This window comes from Papio anubis, chromosome 16 (genome assembly GCF_008728515.1).
Source record: "Papio anubis isolate 15944 chromosome 16, Panubis1.0, whole genome shotgun sequence".
In the NCBI taxonomy this organism is placed as follows: Eukaryota; Metazoa; Chordata; class Mammalia; order Primates; family Cercopithecidae; genus Papio; species Papio anubis.
In genome coordinates, this window is record NC_044991.1 from 18,768,067 (window position 1) to 18,786,522 (window position 18,456).

The following is an 18,456-nucleotide window of genomic DNA, read 5'->3' on the forward strand; positions in this document are numbered from 1 at the left end:
GGAGGCCGAGGCGGGGGGATCACCTGAGGTCAGGAGTTCGAGACCAGCCTGACCAACATGGAGAAACCCTGTCTCTACTAAAAATACAAAATTAGCTGGGCATGGTGGCGCATACCTGTAATCCCAGCTATTCAGGAGGCCGAGGCAGGAGAATCGCTTGAACCCGGGAGGCGGAGGTTGCAGTGAGCCAAGATTGTGCCTCTACACTCCAGCCTGGGCAACAGAGCAAGACTCTGTCTAAAAAAAAAAAAAAAAAAAAAGGCTGGGTGCAGTGGCTTATGCCTGTAATCCCAACACTTTGGGAGGCTGAAGCAGGAGGATCACTTGAGGTGAGGAGTTCAAGACCAGACTGGCCAACATGGTGAAACCCTGTCTACTAAAAACATAAAAATTAGCCGGGTGTGGTGCCATGCACCTATAGTCCCAGCTACTCAGGAAGCTGAGGCCGGAGAATCGCTTGAACCTGGGAGGTAGAGGTTGCAGTGAACTGAGAGTGTGCCACTGCACTCTAGCCTGGGCGACAGAGTGAAACTCTGTCTCAAAAATTAAATAAAAATGTATATAAAGCTTCACTTAGCCGGGTGACTGACTCACCCACGAAAGACAGCAAATGTTATTTCCCCTCCCCTTCCTGGTACAGAATGGCATGGCAGTAGAACTTTGGGAAATGAACTTGACAATAGATTCCCTCGGGTTTGTTTGCTTGAGACAGGGTCTCCCTCTGTCACCCAGGCTGGAGTACAGTGGTGCAATTAGGGCTCACTGCAGCCTCAACCTCCCAGGACCAAGCAATCCTCCCACCTCAGCCTCCCAAATAGCTGAGACTACAGGCATGCAACAACACAGCCAGCTAAATTTTTGTAATTTTAGTAGAGATGGGGTTTTATTGTGCTGCCCACGCTGGCCTCAAACTCCTGGACTCAAGCAATCCTCCTCCCACCTCGGCCTCCAAAAGTGCTGGGATTACAGGTGTGAATCACCGTGCCAGGCCTGTTATAACGTTTCTAGGACTCCTTTTCTCTAGTTGGGGATCAAAATATCCATGGCGTAGTGGAAAGAACCTTAAAGTAAGACAGTCTATTTCAGTCTCAACCTTGCCTCTTACTAGCTATGTACCTTATATCACCTAATACCTGGTTTCCTCATCTGTTAACAATATTAACATTTCTAACTTCCAAGGCTGCTGTAAAGATTCAGACCATGCACTTGAAGTGCCCAGAACACAGTGTTTGTGATGGTAATTTGTATTAGCCAGTCTAATGACTGGGTTTTAAAATGAAAGATGACGTGTCACACCCAGCTCTGAATTATAGTGTTTGTGCTTGTCTGATAGTTACATCTCCTAAGACGAGGACCCTCTCAGTCTCTGCATGGCAGACAGACTGTAAGGGTATATGGGAGGAAGGTATGGAGGGCCTGATGGCCCATGTACAGCCTATTTAATCTTACAGAGTCAAGCGGAATCCTAGCTCCCTGATCCCGAACGATTTAAGACAGCTAAGCATTTACTCAACAATAGCTTCATTATAAGAATCCTACGCCTTCCCCAACTCAAAGAAATGGACTTTTGAGCAGGGTTTGAGTAGCTACTGGAAATCTGAAGCAATAGCAACAATAATTTTTTTTGGCGGGTGACAAGAGTTTTTGCTCTCGTTGCCCAGGTTGGAGTGCAATGGTGCAATCTCGGTTCACCACAACCTCCGCCTCCCGGGTTTAAGCGATTCTCCTGCCTCAGCCTCCTCAGTAGCTGGGATTACAAGCAGGCGCCTGCACGCCTGGCTAATTTTGTATTTTTAGTAGAGACGGGGTTTCTCCATGTTGGTCAGGCTGGTCTCGAACTCCTCATCCTCAGGTGGTCTGCCCACCTCGGACTCCCAAACTGCTAGGATTACAGGCGTGAGCCACCGCGCCCGGCCAGCAACAATAAATTTAAACATCCCTTTTCAAGTATAATTTCTTCCATTCTAAGTGAAAACATTAAAAACACTGAAAGTGTCCTCAGAGTGGGATGTGTCGTATTCATTTTCTTTCTGGTCTCAACCCAAAGAGCATGGCAGTTAAGAGAACCAGGGAGGATCTGAATGCTACTCCAGATGCACCAATTTTGCCATGACCTAGAAAGCTATTTCATTTCTCTGGACTTTAGTTTCTCGTGCTGTAACATTGCGATGACCCCTTCTTAACTATTTGAGAAAGTTATCTTGACAAGTTTTAAAACGTTTTAAGTAGAACTGGGGAAAAAAAAAAAAAAAAACCATGCAGCAGTGAAGACTTCCAAGCTTATGCCACATGTAATTTATAGCTCCCTCTTAGGTCCTCTCAAAGAGCCTCATTTATTATTTATGTGGCTGACATCCTTTTTTTTTTTTTTTTTTTTGAACCGAGTCTCATTCTGTTGCCCAGGCTGGAGTGCAGTGGCACAATCTCGGGTCCCTGCAACCTCCGCCTCCTGGGTTCAAGTGATTCTCCTGCCTCAGCCTCCCTCGTAGCTGGGATTACAGGTGCCAGCCACCATGCCCAGCTAATTTTTGTATTTTTAGTAGAGACGGGGTTTCACCATGTCGTCAAACTGGTCTCGAACTCCTAATCTCAAGTGATCCACCCACCTCAGTCTCCCAAAGTACTGACATTACAGGCATAAGCCACTGCACTCGGCCTATGTGGCTAATATTAATCATGTATGTCCATACTTCCCCATACCTCATTCCCAAATAAGGTGCCTTACACACCAAGAACTTAAGAGTTAAATTTAAACATATAACCCAAATCCTACGCTTAAAAAACTAGGGAGCTGAACCTCAAAGGTGGCATGACTTGCCAAGGTTCCCCAGGCCCCCCAGAGGGCCGTTAAAATTCTGAATAAATCTTGGGTGGAAGCTGTCCTCTGTAGCTTACCAGCTGTATAAATTCTAAAGATCCACAACCTTTACATTTTAGCTTCCTCATCTGTGAAGTGGGACGAAACCTTTCAGAAGACAGCTGTGAAATGTAAATGTAAATGCTTTAGCAACTGCAAAGGACATTTCAAATGGAAAAGCGACCGGACATGGTGGCTCATGCCTGTAATCCCAGCACTTTGGGAGTCTGAGGTGGGAGGATCACTTGAGGTCAGGAGTTCCAAGACCAGCCTGGCCAACATGGTGAAACCCCATCTCCACAAAAATACCAAAATTAGCCAGGCATGACAGCGGGTGCCTGTAATCCCAGCTACTCAGAAGGCTGAGGCAGGAGACTTGCTTGAACCTGGGAGGCACAGAGTGAGCTGAGATCGTGCCATTGCATTCCAGCCTGGGTGACAAGAGACTCCTATCTCAAACAAAAAAAAAAATGTAAGAGCAATTCTTTGTGTGTGTATACGTGTGTGTGTGAGAGAAGAGAGAGAGAGACACACACACACACACAAGGTCTTGCTATCTCCCAGGGTGAGGTACAGTGGCACAATCACGGCTCGCTGCAGCATGGACCTCCTGGACTCCATCCTCCCATCTCATCTTCCCAGGCAGCTGAGACTACAGGCGCACACCACCACAGTCCGGCAACCTTTTGTCTACATGTTTATCAAAACCAAGTGTCTTAGCCACGTAAAGCTTGTTGACTTTCAAATACCTGACCTACTAACTGAAGTGAAACTCAATAACCACTTTATCTTAAAATTAGGTCAACTTGAAACAGGCTTCCTAAGCAGTGTTCATCGGCACATGGGGGGCTCACACTCTACTTCAGAATAAGAAAATAGGTTAAACTTACATGCTTACAAGTTATGTGCTCCACAAAATCAAGGACAGAGATTGTGTCATGGCCATTTCCATCAGTCTAATGCCAAACTTTAGTCAAGGAGGTGTTGAAGGCTGGGCACGGTGGCTCACACTTGTAACCTCAGCACTTTGGGAGGCCAAGGTGGGCGGATCGCATGAAGTCAGGAGTTTAAGAGCAGCCTGGCCAACATTCAAAACCCCATCTCTACTAAATATATATAAATTAGCCTGGTGTGGTGGTGGGTGCCTGAAATCCCACCTACTCAGGAAGCTGAGCCATGAGAATGGCTGGAACCTGGGAAGTGGAGGCTACGTGAACTGAGATCATGCCACTGCACTCCAGCCTGGATGACACAGCGAGACTCCGTCTCAAAAAAACAAACAGAAAAAGGTGTTTAAGGGTTCTGTGTTACTGAACCAACTTACCTAACAAACATGTTCATTCCTAGGTGCCACTCTGGAGGTGATAAAAATCGTGAGACGCAGGAAACCACCTCACTCAAGAACAGTCGGCCAGTGATCCCGAGTCTCAAGAGAAACACCTTGGGGGCAAGCAAGTATTTAAGGGGTAGGTTAGGCTTTTTCTTTTAACTCAGTGAGGTTTGCTTTTCTATTTTAAAGAATACTAACCATTTAACAATAATCACTAAAGATTTCAGGGATGCAAGTTGTGCCCCTAATATTTTATTACATTAAGAAAATTTGAGGACATGTATAAGCTCAGTATTTACCTTCAGCATTAAATACACTCTTCAAGTTAAACAGAGACCACAACCTTTCAGAGGTGCTATACTGTGGAAGACTGCATTTTGTTCTGTGAGGCTCATTAAAAAGTACCAGTTACCAGGAAAACTGATCGGAAAGACTATGTTAGCTGGGTTCACAGAAAACTTATTTAAAATCTATGAATCCTATGTATATGCTGCAAAATATGTAATGAAATCAGAGGGTAGGAAAACTTGGATAAAGTACTACAAATGCTTTCATGTTTGAGATTCAAACCACAATTTGTGACTGGTTAAACAGTACCTTGAGAGGGGAAAAATCAAGACCATACACAGAGATAATATCCCCAAAGCAGCATTTATTTACCCATTGAATTCCAAAACATTTATTTTAGAAGTCTGGCATTTCATAATCACCCATCTTGATTGACATGGGCTGACACACATGGCGCTGTCAGGATACACAAGGACAATAGCCAAAGAGTTACAAAAAATAAATCCATGATTCTTAAACAATCGCAACCAAAAAAAAAAAAAAGTTACAAGTATCAAAACTTTTAGATGCATTGCATTGAAAAGAAGGTTTGTGCACGTCATAATTTAAAGAGGCAAAAACAAGGCGCTACTGAAACCTCACGTTAAACAGTTTATTATAAAGCTGATGGAAAGGAGCAAGTTGTCTCTCTGTATCAGCTTCCCTTAACAGTTTTCCATTAGGTGAAGAAAGAGGTGGGAGGGGTGAATTCATTTTTGCATGCACAAGATGTACTGCTTAACGAAACACTATCAGCTTGTTTTAAATGGATCTTTTAAACATCAACTGTAGCCTGTGTTGGCTAATTCTCTCTAATCTCCCCCATTACTTTCGCCTAGATTTCCCATACATCAACAGGCATAGTAAAATGCCTCATCAGAACACACTTCTCCACACAATTCAAAAAGGGAGCTCCTGTGGGCTCAAAGCAACCATCAGTCCAGCAATGCCCATGATTCATCTGAAACTGCTTCCCAAGAGACAGGAGTGCAGATCTGAGTAGCTGTGCTGCCAATACAGATAGGTTTAGCACTAGATATTTAGTGATTGTGGCAAGGAAGAATCGGTGATGATGGGGGTGGTGGGTGAAGGAAGGGCCAGGGGACCTGAAGGATCTTCAGTTGCCTTCTCCTGCTTCTTCATCCTGCTGGTCGCTCGTCCAGAGGGTGAGGTTGTCTCGCAGCAACTGCATGATGAGCGTGGAGTCCTTATAGGAATCCTCGTTTAGTGTGTCCAGCTCAGCTATGGCATCATCGAAGGCTTGTTTGGCTAAGAGGCAGGCTTGCTCGGGTGCATTCTGGATCTCATAGTAGAACACGGAGAAGTTGAGGGCCAGGCCCAGCCGGATGGGGTGCGTGGGCTGCATCTGCTCTTTGCTGATTTCAAAGGCTTCCTTGTAGGCAGCTTCAGAAGCTTCGACCACACTGTTTTTCTTCTCCCCAGAAGCGACCTCTGCTAAGTAGCGGTAGTAATCACCTTTCATTTTCAGGTAAAACACCTTGCTCTCATACTGGAAATCATTGCAGTTCTTGATCAGGAACTTGTCAAGCAGAGACAGGACATCATTGCAAACTGTCTCCAGCTCCTTCTCAATCTTCTCCCGGTAAGCTTTCACTTTCTCCAATTTCTTTTCGTTTCCATCAGCCATGGTTTTCTGCTCAATGCTGCTAATGACCCTCCAGGAAGATCGCCTGGCACCAACCACATTCTTGTAGGCCACAGAGAGGAGATTTCGATCTTCATTGGAGAGAGGTTCATTCAGCTCTGTCACCTGCAAAACCCCAAGAAGATAAACATTGAAAGGAAAATCTGAAAATCTTGGCAAGAAGCCTTCCCTTCAACATAATCAACAATCCTTCTCAAGAACAGGATTATAAACAAGTCAGTCACTCTGGAGAATAAAAACCACCCATGGACAAAACCAATATAGACATGAATCCTATGTGAAGAAAAGACTGTAGTCTAATAGAAGAGATAAATACTTGGCACCCAAAACAGAAAATCATAGGGGCTTGAGAAATTCATAAATGAGGTCTCATAAGATGTTGCTTTCATGTTGGTACAGGAATGGGACTAAGGATAATTATGAAAAGGTTGTACAGCAGCAGTACACAATGAAGAAAACCTCAAGCTTCAGCTACTCTGCAAAAGATACTCTGAACAGGCCGGGCACGGTGGCTTATGCCTGTAATCTCAGCACTTCGGGAGGCCAAGGCGGGCAGATCATGAGGTCAACAGATCGATACCATCCTGGCCAACATGGTGAAACCCCATCTCTACTAAAGATACAAAAATTAGCCAGGCGTGGTGGGGTGCGCTTGTAGTCCCAGCTACTTGGGAGGCTGAGGCAGGAGAATCGCTTGAACCCAGAGGTTGCAGCGAGCCAAGATTGCGCCACTGCACTCCAGCCTAGCAACAGAGCGAGCCTCTGTCTCAAAAAAGAAAAAAAAAAAAACCTCAGAACAGTAAGATCATGCGGTCCCTTTGTCAGATGTTCAAAGACGACAGACTGGAAGTGTTCCAGACTCTGCTTCCAGCTTTACATTCTGGAAAGAACCAACCACTCCTCAAATACACATTAACAGGTGGTGGGGCTCCACAGATCAGATGAACATCACACAGATCCAGTGGCCAGAGCTTCACCCTGTGTGGCCACACATGGAACCCTGACTTATACTCCCAGCCCTCTCCCAAACCAAAATGAAGAAGAATTCATTAGTGACATGAAAGTGCCCCCAGCTCCAGGTGAAAAGAAGCACAGCTACTCAGCAGCAAGTTGTACTCTGACCTACCTCACAGGAAACTCTGGTCATCAAGGATGGAAGCATCAATTATTTTAAGTGGGAGAGTTAAATTTCACAAGCTTTAACTTCCCTTCGTTCTCCCTGATGCCAGCTACAAGTGAACTAGCTATGCAGTTAGTAGGAAGAGCATTATTAGACTTTGCAGGGGGTTGAACTGTGTCCCCCGCCAAAAGATATGCTGAAGTTCTGACCCCAGGCACCTGTGACTGTGACCTTATTTGGAAATAGGGTCTTTGCAGATGTAATTAGTTAAGATGAAGTCATACTGGATATTAGGGTGTGCCCTAAGTGCAATTACAGGTGTCCTTATAAGGATAGTGAGATTTGGACACACACACACACACACAGGAAGAATGCCATGTGACAGTGGAGGCAAAGACTGGAGTGATGCATCTACAAGCCAAGGAACACCAAGGGTTGCCAGAAGTCACCAGAAGCTGGGAGAGTGCCTAGGAAGGATTCTTCCCTAGAGCCTTCAGAGGGAATGTGGCCTGCCTACACCTCACTTTCAAACTTCTAGGGTCCAGAACTACGAGAGAATACATTTATTATTTTAAGCTATCCAGTTTGTCGTACTAGGTTCAGCAACCCTTAGGAAACTGTTTATAACAGAGTTTCCTAACAGAGTTCCTAATAGAGTTGGTCTGGGCCCAAGCACAGAAAATGACTTGCTAAATTGACCCAGGACATTTCACAAGCCCTTAAAAGATGGTGTGTATGGCCGGGCGCGGTGGCTCAAGCCTGTAATCCCAGCACTTTGGGAGGCCGAGACGGGCGGATCACGAGGTCAGGAGATCGAGACCATCCTGGCTAACACGGTGAAACCCCGTCTCTACTAAAAAAATACAAAAAACTAGCCGGGCGAGGTGGCGGGCGCCTGTAGTCCCAGCTACTCGGGAGGCTGAGGCAGGAGAATGGCGGGAACCCAGGAGGCGGAGCTTGCAGTGAGCTGAGATCCGGCCACTGCACTCCAGCCTGGGCGCCAGAGCAAGACTCCGTCTCAAAAAAAAAAAAAAAAAAGATGGTGTGTCGTCTATAAAGTACAGGGATTCCTTAGTATGACCTACTGGTAAAGGTCTTTACATTTAACACTGAAAAAAAAAAAAAGGAAAGCAAAGCATTTAGGAAACCATAAAACACTAAACAAAAAAGGTATTACTTAAACCAATCTGTAAGGACAGAACCTCCAATAGAGGGAAAAAGCCAAGTTCAATGGGGAAAGTTATCAATAGCATATTCAAATAGACACACTTAAAATGAATTGAGAAGACTGAGCAGTGGAGTATCAGAAATCCTGAACAATGATGGTTTATTTGGGGAATTAGTGGTTCAAGGACATAAGCAGCAAGTATAATCATTATTACATGTAAAAATCAGAAAACTTGTGCCAAGTTCTTACAAAGTAAAACAAGCAATTGTCTGAGTCCTCCCTACCCCCAAGCCCCAGAAAAAATAAAAATACCAGCTCACTCTTAATGTCTCCATTTCCCTGTCCCCAGAACCCCTACTCTTCTGCTACAAACATAGGATTAAGTCTCTCCTTTGCCTACCCATCAACCAAACCCCACTTCTTTCTTCAGTGTGGTCTTTGGCTAACAGCTATCCTGACCATTCCCAGGGGTGCCGCCTCCACTCCAGTCAAGTCAGGGTTCTCATTATTCATCCTCACATATTCATCAGTGGTCTCCATACCTCTCACTGTGATCCGCTCCAGTCTACCATGAATCTAAAATCAATGTTCCCTTTAAATCACGTTGAACACCTATAACCCAACTAGTTTCCTCCTCTAGTAAGTGCCTTTAAACACTTACATACATTTTCTTATGGAAAATAGACTTTGTAAATATTTAATAACTTAGTCTTTTTCTCCCCACATCAGAGGGTCATGTGTCTACATCGTAACAAGGTTTGAGGGTGGCACACCTCACACATGCATGTCAAAACCCAATCATCACACTTATGAACTACAAAAAGATGAATAACTACTTAGTCTTTTAAGGGAGCCACACTTCTAAATCAAAATTCCATCCCAAATATTCTGATAAATTTCAGAATGCTTGAATCCTCTAGAATGACTTGCATTTCCAGAGCAACATTTAATAAAGTATGAGACAACAACAGAATTTGGAGAGCTCCTTTGATCTTGTAGTAATTAAATCCAACTAAGGCCATTTGGCATTAAAATGCAAATAATATCCATAAGGAGTCACAATATACTTCCTCCTGTGACTAACAAAACTGCTTCTGTGAAACTGGCAAAGATACACCAAGGTAACTTCCCAGAGTATGTCATTTAAAGAGAGTGCATATCTGAAATACACGTATGTATGAGTGCTTGCATAACACAAAAGGCAGTATAATTATTAAACCCAAGACATCTGGAGTTTAGTCTGAGCTAGCTATGTGACCTTAAACAAATCACAACCTTTTGGACATCAAAGGTAAAATAAGCAGGATTAGCCCAAATGATCTCCAAGGCCTCCTTCAGCTCCAACACTCCATGGTTTCATTTTTCCTGTGCACCAATAAAAGGTGTGGCACAGCATGATGAAGTTGATCCTACTAACGTGAAGTTTGGGTGTTATCTGTAAGAACATTCTTTCTCCCTCAGGAATGAACTGCCAAAACGGCTACTGGGCAGTATTTATGACACCTTCACAAGAAAAATCATTTACTGGGAGTAGTAGTGTTTATGTAACAATCATCTGGTTGCCTGCCAGTCTGAATGAATCACTATCAGCATTAGCTGAGGGTGACTAACATATCTCAGCAAGCAAATATGGTTCCTCATACCCCAGCCAGGGCCTAACTAGGAAATAACTGGATATATTTAAATACAGTATTTTTTAATACTCCTGGGTTATAATTCAGTTGACAAAAGGAAACATGAAATGAAGATGGCTTACTACTTGAACAGATAACTAAAGAAATATGAGTTTTTCCCAGACTGGAAAATTATAGACCCATGTAAAATCAGATGGTCCATTAAAACAAAAAGATTTATAGCCAATCTTGATAGATGATACTTAGAACCAGTTCCCAACACATCAAATACCAAAATACAGGCGCCAGGAGAACTAATGAAAAGTTCAGTCATAAACTGTACTAAGAGAGGCAAACACTGGGTGGCAACACAGAGTAATGGATGCTCTCCAGGTCCCAACCATGCCACCTAAGACCAGCTGCAAAACCTAATGAAATGATTTATTGCATCTCTACAAATCAGGAACATGAAGCAAAAACAAGACATACAATTTTAGAGACAGGCCTAGACAATAGTTTTCAGCCTTCTTTCCACTCTTTAACACCAGGATTACGACAGTCATTTCTGCCACATGGCACCTTCCCTCAGTGTATCCATGCTGGGCACTGAGTCTTCAACTGGCCACAAACCAGGGGGTTTGCCACCTCTGCTCACAGCCTCTCTGCTTTCTAGGTGTCCTGACTGCCTTTCCACCCTCTGTAATCCTACTTACACCCTTCCTGAATGACAAACTTAAACTGATGGGCTCTTCCCATGCACAAAGGCCCTCCTCTCCATTTATTTTAAGGACTGGACTCCCTGCCAGCTAGTTTTACTAACATCCTGACCAAACAGCCTTTGGCTACACCTAGTCCCCACCCCAGGGCACTCATTTCACATTTTCTCTGCTCCAGGACTACCCAACATTGCTAAATGTCAAAAATGACCTGGCCTGCTGATCATTCACTTATCTTCCTATGACACTATTTGTTTACCCAAAAACCCCTACGGGCCTCCTCCCACTACTCACAAGGCAAACAACTATGTGTGTGTGAGTAAAAACAGATCCACCGCCAAAAATAGTACGGGGACTATTGAGGAAAATTTAAAGTTCTTAATCTTGGAAACACCCAACATCAAAAGTAACACTGAGCAAACAAAATGCCACCCCCAAGCTGCCAGGCCATAGCTGCCTAAGTTAGGGGTGATGTCACCTCACTCAAACATGCTGCCATCCTTCACAGCTCCACATATGCTATGGGCTCATCCTTTATAGTTACCCACATCTACACCAACCAGCTTGCTTTTGATATGAGTAAGTAAATGATTCTCACGATTAAGTAAACATAACAACATCATAAGATCTTTAAGCTTCTTTGGAAGAAGTATGTGTGTACGTGTGTGTGTTAAAAGTGAGCTTGAGGAGCCGGGCATGGTGGCTCACACCTGTAATCCCAGCACTTTGGGAGGCCAAGGCAGGTGGATCACTTGAGGCCAGGGAGTACGACACCAACCCAGTCAACATACAGAAACCCCGTCTCTACTAAAAATACAAAAATAAGCCAGGCAAGGTGGCGTGCGCCTGTAATCCCAGCTACTTGGGTGGGACATGACAATCGCTTGAATCTGGGAGGTGGAGGTTGCAGTGAGCCAAGATTGTGCCACTGCACTCCAGCTTGGAGGACAGAGCAAGACACTGTCTCAAAAAAAAAAAAAAAAAAAGTGAGCTAGAGGGATGAAAACTTGCTGAGCTCTTTCCCAAGTTTATGCTTAGGAAGTGAGGATCTTGCCTGGCCTGGCCCCAAGCTGGCAAGATATCCACCAACAGACCAAGTCCTATGGGCCACTGTGCAAGAACATCGCCAGCCAGGGTCAGGCTGAGCCCCTTATCCTCACTAGGATGAGGCTGCAATTCTGTAACGCTACTATAGGCTAAACTTCAAGCTCAGAGCGGGCAAGTTCAGGTAAGTTACATCCACTCTAAGCTAAATTTTAGTCAAATAAAACAGCTGCCCTAGTATAGTCAAGAGACTGCCTTTGCCTTGCTTTTGACATAATTGAACATTTTCATGGGGACTGGCAAGGATTAAATATAACAGCATCTGAATGGCATTACTGCATGCTACTGTCCCTAGAGGCATCAGAATTGAAGGCTTCAGAAGCTGTGCCAGGTTCGGATCATTGGAAGTGCCAACACTCACCACCGCAGAAAGGAATGCCACTGCAGCCAGGAGTAGGGTGGGAGGAGCACCAAAATGCTGGGGCAGAAGACAAGCTGCCTCCACTTGGGACACTAGGAGGAATTTTACCAGCAACCTAGAGACAGAAATTTTGGGGCCTGCATAAAAATATACTAAAGGGTGCAGGGAGAAAAATAGGGATGGCCGAGGCCGAATGGAGGCCGAGGCGCCATCCCAACACTAGAGAGCCGGGGCCAGGCGAATCCGCGAGGTCAGGAGATGAGACCATCCTGGCTAACGGTGAAACCCCCGTCTCTACTAAAAAATACAAAAACTAGCCAAAGCGGTGGCAGAGCCTGTAGTCCCAGCTACTCGGGAGGCTGAGGCAGGAAAGAATGCCCGTAAACCCGGGGCCCGGAGAAGCTTGCAGTGAGCTGAGATCCAGGCCACTAAACAGCCTGGGCGACAGAGCCAGACTCCGTCTCAAAAAAAAAAAAAAAAAAAAAAAAAAAAAGAGTATGAAATAATTTCTTAAAATACCCCAAATAAAATGTAACATAGTCCTGCACATCTTAACTCAGGAGAAACTCAAATTCAATACTTTGTTAAGAAAAAAAAAAAGTGAGCATAAAGGCTCCGCCTGTAATCAGCACTGGGAGGCCGAGGCAGAAGCGGATCACAAGGTCAGGAGGTCCCGAGTCATCCTGGTAACATGGTGAAATCCTGTCTCTACTAAAAATGGGATCGAGGCGAGGTGGCTCAAGCCCCTAATCTCAGCACTTTGGGAGGCGGTGATCACTAGAATCCAGGAGATCGAGATCATTCTGGCTAACATGGTGAAACCCCATCTCTACTAAAAATACAAAAAATTAGCTGGGCATTGTGGTGGGCTCCTGTAGTCCCAGCAACTCAGGAGGCTGAGGCAGAATGGCGTGAACCCAGGAGGCGGAGCTTGCAGTGAGCCGAGATCGCGCCACTGCACTCCAGCCTGGGCAACAAGAGCAAAACTCTGTCTCCAAAAAAAAAAAGTAAAATAAGTTCTATAACTTGCTAAATGTAACACACATTTAAAAAAACACAAAACAAAAAAAAACAGGCCGGGCGCAGTGGCTCATGCCTGTAATCCCAGCACTTTGGGAGGCCGAGACGGGCGGATCACGAGGTCAGGAGATCAAGACCATCCTGGCTAACACGGTGAAACCCTGTCTCTATTAAAAAAAAATACAAAAATTAGCTGGGTGCGGTGGCGGGCGCCTGTAGTCCCAGCTACACGGGAGGCTGAGGCAGGACAATGGCGTGAACCTGGGAGGCGGAGCTTGCAATGAGTGGAGATCGCGCCACTGCACTCCAGCCTGGGCCACAGAGCAAGACTCCGTCTCAAAAAAAAAAAAAAAAAAAAATTTGGGGGTACCCTCTCCAAAACCATATTTCTGGAAAAGTGGGACACTGTAGTCTGTCACTAATATAAAATCCCAGACAAAGACCAACTAAAGAAAATCCCCAGCTCACGCCTGTAATCCCAGCACTTTGGGAGGCCGAGGCAGGTGGATCATGAGGTCAGGAGATCGAGACCATCCTGGCTAACACGGTGAAACCCCGTCTCCACTAAAACTACAAAAACTTAGCCAGGCATGGTGGCGGGCGCCTATAGTCCCAGCTACTCGGGAGGCTGAGACAGGAGAGTGGTGTGAACCCGGGAAGCAGAGGTTGCAGTGAGCTGAGATCCCACCACCGCACTCCAGCCTGGGAGACAGAGCAAGACTCTGTCTCAAAAAAAAAAAAAAATCCCCATCAAAGAAAATACATTTTTGGTTTAAGGGAGTCAGTTCTGGCCTGTGGAATTTCTTCTGGGGATAATTCAGGGACCCAAACCCACATGGGGACCACAGTTCCTACTTCAGAGCAAGAAAGCCATGTAAGCTGGTGGCCCACCTGAAAGACCCTTTAAATTCAAACTATTACAATTCCAGGGCCTTCTTCCCTCCTCCAAGACGATTACATTTTAAATGCCTAGTTAGTGGGAAACATAGCTCCCTAGTTTTTATATATTTCAAACTATAGCATCAATGTGGCTCTAAGATTTCATACTCATTGGGTGTGGTAGTTCACTCCTGTAATCCTAGCACTTTGACAGGCTGAGGCAGGAGGACTGCTTGAGACCAGGAGTTTGAAACCAACCTGGACACCATATAGAGACCTGTCTATACAACTTAAAAATTAGCTGGGCATGGTGGCATGCATCTGTAGTCATAGCTGCTCAGGAGGATCACTTGAGCCCAGGAGCTCAAGGCTACAGCAAGTTATGATGGTCCCACGACTGCACTCCAACCTGGGTGACAGAACGAGACCATCTCTTTTAAAAAAAAAAAAAAAAAAAACCATACTAATCACAATTTTGGTACACCTCAAAATCCTCCTACTGTGACACTGATCTGTCTCACCTGGGGCAGTCAGCTGTGCACTTTTACACAGCACCTGCTCATTTCCCCACTTCCCAGAATCTCACAGCTGTTGCAACAACAGCCTTTTGCCAGTGGTTGGGCCAAGTGCCCTTCCTCTCCGACTCCTGTTTCCTTAAACTGTAGTTTTGTTTCCTGCACTTAAGATTTCTATATATATATTCTGCAAGTACTTCAAATGTGTTTCTCCCCGTTTTCTGTCAACACTGTAATCAACTGATTTATCAGTGTTAAAACACCATGCTATTCCAGTAATTTTTACATTTGATAACTTCACAATTACCACCTATGTTTTAATATAAAATAGATTACTTAGGGCCATAAGACATGATAAAATTATGTCTATGAATATCCACCAGAAATCTATCTGGTTATTTTCCCTCTTTCCTTAAATCACTTAGTTTTCCGGACTAACATTTAATCCCACTTTATAGGTTTATTTCAGTTATCAAACGGTACTTACAGAGACTACAAATTGGGTAAGGTCATTCAAAGCCTAGCCTAGAAAGGACTTAGGTTCTACAATCTTTCACAATGTTTCTTCCCACTATTATACTCTATGCAAGCTGGTAGGTATAAGATAAAGAGAGCTTGAAGATACTCCTTTATGCTTCACTTCAGAAACATTTCTTGCTTCTTCAAATTACGGAGAGAAGCAGGGAAGAGAAGTTCTCAACAGGTTTGAGGCAAGACCATTGTTTCCAATATGCACGATTTTTCTTCAAGCTTACCAACACTGTCCTCCAGGTGACGCTGGTAGAATAAGGAACATCAATCATTACAGGAAGGCAATATTATCAGGTGAGCATTTTAATTGTGAAGGAAACAGAAACCAAGTTAGAAGACCGAAGGCAAAACTGACTTGTTAATAACATCACTAGTTTTATACTTCAGAGGACCTAAAGCCAAGATTAAGTTTCAAGGTTACAGAGTGGTGGCATCAGAATATATCCTCAACACAGGTGTCCTGCTCCATCCTCCCTACAACAGGCTACTTACCTCCACAGCTCTGAACAAAGCCCAGGTAAACCCAGAGGGTTACTGAAATTTACACCTTTTCCAAAAGAGATTAATAAAATAGAGACTGAGTCATCCCAGTAACATTAAGAATTTAATCTACAAACACCAATTTAGCAGGGAAAGTGATTCCTGCCAGTCCTTTCCAACGTATTATTTTTCTTTTAAAGAAAATATCTATAAGCACAATGTATTACATTTAGATGAGGAGGAGAAATGGTTTATCACAATTCTGAGATGGCAGAATTAAAGCTTGGATTGACTCTTCAATACTGGCTGGCTTTTCCAACTCATTATTTCAAATATAGATATTATAGATTCCTTTGGTTTACAAAAGGCTACCTTAACCCTCCAGAGAAGATCTATGGACACTAGTAGCTAGCTGCAGGAAAGCATTTTACAAGCCTACTAGAAAGCCAATCTTTTTCTCTACTCAAACTAGATTTTGTTCTGGTAACATCTCTCCATTCTTGCCTTTTTCCCCCATTTCAAGTTGCCTCAGGTTTCTGATTGTTCCAGAACGCACCTTCTAGCCATTTTTCCTTCACCTCCATTCCCCTTCATTTAAACCTTGTCCCTCCTTTCTTTTCACCACATTTATTTCCCAAAGGGCTCCTAACACTGCAGTCTTTACGTCTCACTTAGAGGGTGAGCAACCACTTCATGAAAATGTGTGGCGAGGCCTCAGCCTGCATAATCCCAGCACCACTCAGTAACTGGGGAGGAGAGTTTTAAGTGTGACCTGCTGTGGACAGAGGCAGCTTTATCCCAAAGAAAATTAAGGTTCAGGATCCCTTCCAAGGAAATGCATTCAGTCAGTCCCATTTCTGTACAATATGCAAAAATTATATTTTAGATTTTCTTTTAAAGGACCTCCTGAATTACATGAAGTTCAGCCTCCAGACCTAGACGGCCCCCCGGTTTGGAAGAAAACTTCCTGCCTCACCAAAACAGCATGCTAATAGTGCTGAAGTCAAGATCACCCACAAACCAACATACGGGCAACGGTGTTGCTGGTCTCCAAACACACCCAGTTGTGTGTAACAAGGACACCACAGGAAAGGCAACTCTTCAAGTACGTTTCTTACCTGAACAATCCTAAATATTAGCCCCAACTACATATTTTGTCTGACATTAAGGTCAACAGCCTTCAAATGAGCTTTCCAAATGACTTAAGATTTTAGGGAGCCTTTGTATTTGCAGTTTTTTCGGAACTCCCTCCAAAAGGCCAGCAAAGATACATTTACTATAGTCATGGGCAGTAATTCTCAGACTTAAGCCAGCTAAAAATCGCCTGTGAGAGCTGGTTACAATGCAGATATGAGTCTCACCCCCGAATTTCTGCATCTGTAGGTCTAAGGCGGGGTTCAAGGGGCTCCTCCCAGGTCTCAGGAGGTTGTACACTGAACATAGCAGGATGGTGGCCGCAGCTGTAGTTCTATCACTGTGTGACCTTGACACAGTGAGAGGAAATACTCATTTAGAGAAAACGTAAAATAACGTGAAGAGTGAGTGAGATGGTAACCGGAACTCAGAAATGCAGGTGGTGTGTGACCCACGGTATTTTGCTAGGGTGTGGCTGGGCACGACTCCTCCACCGGAGAAGCAGCTGCAGAATCGATTTATGAGGGTCTCGGGAATGCAAAGGCACACAGATTAGTCTCACCTAGAAGTCACGTTTCATTTTAATCTCCAGGCAGACAGAGCAGAAGCAAACCTGGGGCTGCGATGGGCCCCACACCCTCCGCCCCCTCTCCCGCCCTCGTCCACGCCTAGACTGCAGGAAAGGGGTCTTCGTACACAAAGCCAGACCCCCAGGAGTGGGAAGATGAAACCAGAACAATTCGAACAAGCAGAGCAAAACAGATCGGAATTACAGACTTCAGGTCGTAGCAGAGAAAACCAGCTGAGACAGGGCGCCACTCACTAGGTGATTCTTTATTCCAAGTTGGGGAACGGAGGAAGACGAGAGGGGGAGCCCCCGGGTCCGGTGAAACGCTCTAGGAGGAGGAATGCGGCTCCTTCACGTCCCCTAGGGCACCCTTTGCCCCCGCCCGGGATCCCAACTAAGATGTGGCGACCCCGGCCCGCCCGCCCCCAACGGGGCTGCCTCCGCAACCCCGAGATGCACCCTCCCGGATCCCCCAGCCCGGGCCCAGCCTCAGGAAGTGGCGGGGCGCCCAGCGGGAGCGGGAAGCGCGGGCGGCCACGCCCAGCCGGGTCGTGGGGTCGCCCATGGCCGGGAGGGGAACGCCGCCCGCGGCCATCCCCGTCCCTCCCCAACGCCAGGCCTCCCCGGCCAGCCGCCTGGGCTCCCGGCGCGCTCACCGCCTTCATGGCGGAGGCCATGTCGTCGTAGCGCTCCGCCTGCTCGGCCAGCCGCGCCCGCTGCAGCAGCTGCTCCCGGTCCCCCATGTCGCTCGCGGCTCGGCCTCGCTTCGCGCCTCACACCGCTGGCTCGCTTGCCCGCCCGCCGGTCAGTCCGCTCCCCGGTCGCTGCGGAGGCCGCCGCCGCGCACGCGCACTGGCTCGCCGGCCGACCCGGAGGCTGCAGGCTGCAGGCTGCAGGCAGCGCCGCCGCTCGCGCCCTCTCGCTGGCTCGCCCCGCGCGCTGTGGCTCGCGCCGCGGACACCGCCGAGGGAGGAGAGGCGGTCGCGCTGGGGGATGGGAGGACGAAACGACGCCTGCGCAGTGAGAGTGGCCAGGCCGGGCGGCGGGGAGCGGCGGGAGTGGGAGGG

General features: G+C 45.9%; 1 protein-coding gene, 1 long non-coding RNA gene and 1 other non-coding gene across 3 annotated transcripts; all 3 read right to left on the bottom strand.

The window, feature by feature from the left end:
• Positions 1 to 5,631: 5,631 nt before the first annotated feature.
• YWHAH (tyrosine 3-monooxygenase/tryptophan 5-monooxygenase activation protein eta) lies at positions 5,632 to 18,132 on the bottom strand. Its single transcript, NM_001168728.1, has 2 exons — positions 18,046 to 18,132; positions 5,632 to 6,285 (listed from the first exon to the last, which is right to left on the bottom strand). Exons 1-2 carry the CDS (start codon positions 18,130 to 18,132, stop codon positions 5,632 to 5,634), a joined length of 741 nt encoding a protein of 246 aa, NP_001162199.1.
• Positions 9,192 to 9,294, bottom strand: LOC116270909. Its single transcript, XR_004179213.1, has one exon. It is a non-coding gene; the product is annotated as a small nucleolar RNA U13 (small nucleolar RNA).
• On the bottom strand, positions 15,117 to 18,039 carry LOC110740566. The gene is made up of 2 exons (XR_002515365.2): positions 17,049 to 18,039; positions 15,117 to 15,453 (listed from the first exon to the last, which is right to left on the bottom strand). It is a non-coding gene; the product is annotated as an uncharacterized LOC110740566 (long non-coding RNA).
• Positions 18,133 to 18,456: the final 324 nt, after the last annotated feature.

Bases quoted from the DNA above. Each gene is read 5' to 3' on its own strand.
- YWHAH (NM_001168728.1), bottom strand. From the start codon at position 18,132: ATGGGGGACCGGGAGCAGCTGCTGCAGCGGGCGCGGCTGGCCGAGCAG. The intron at 6,286-18,045 runs GTGAGCGCGCCG...GGGGTTTTGCAG, and splicing joins TGGCCTCCGCCATGAAGGCG to GTGACAGAGCTGAATGAACC.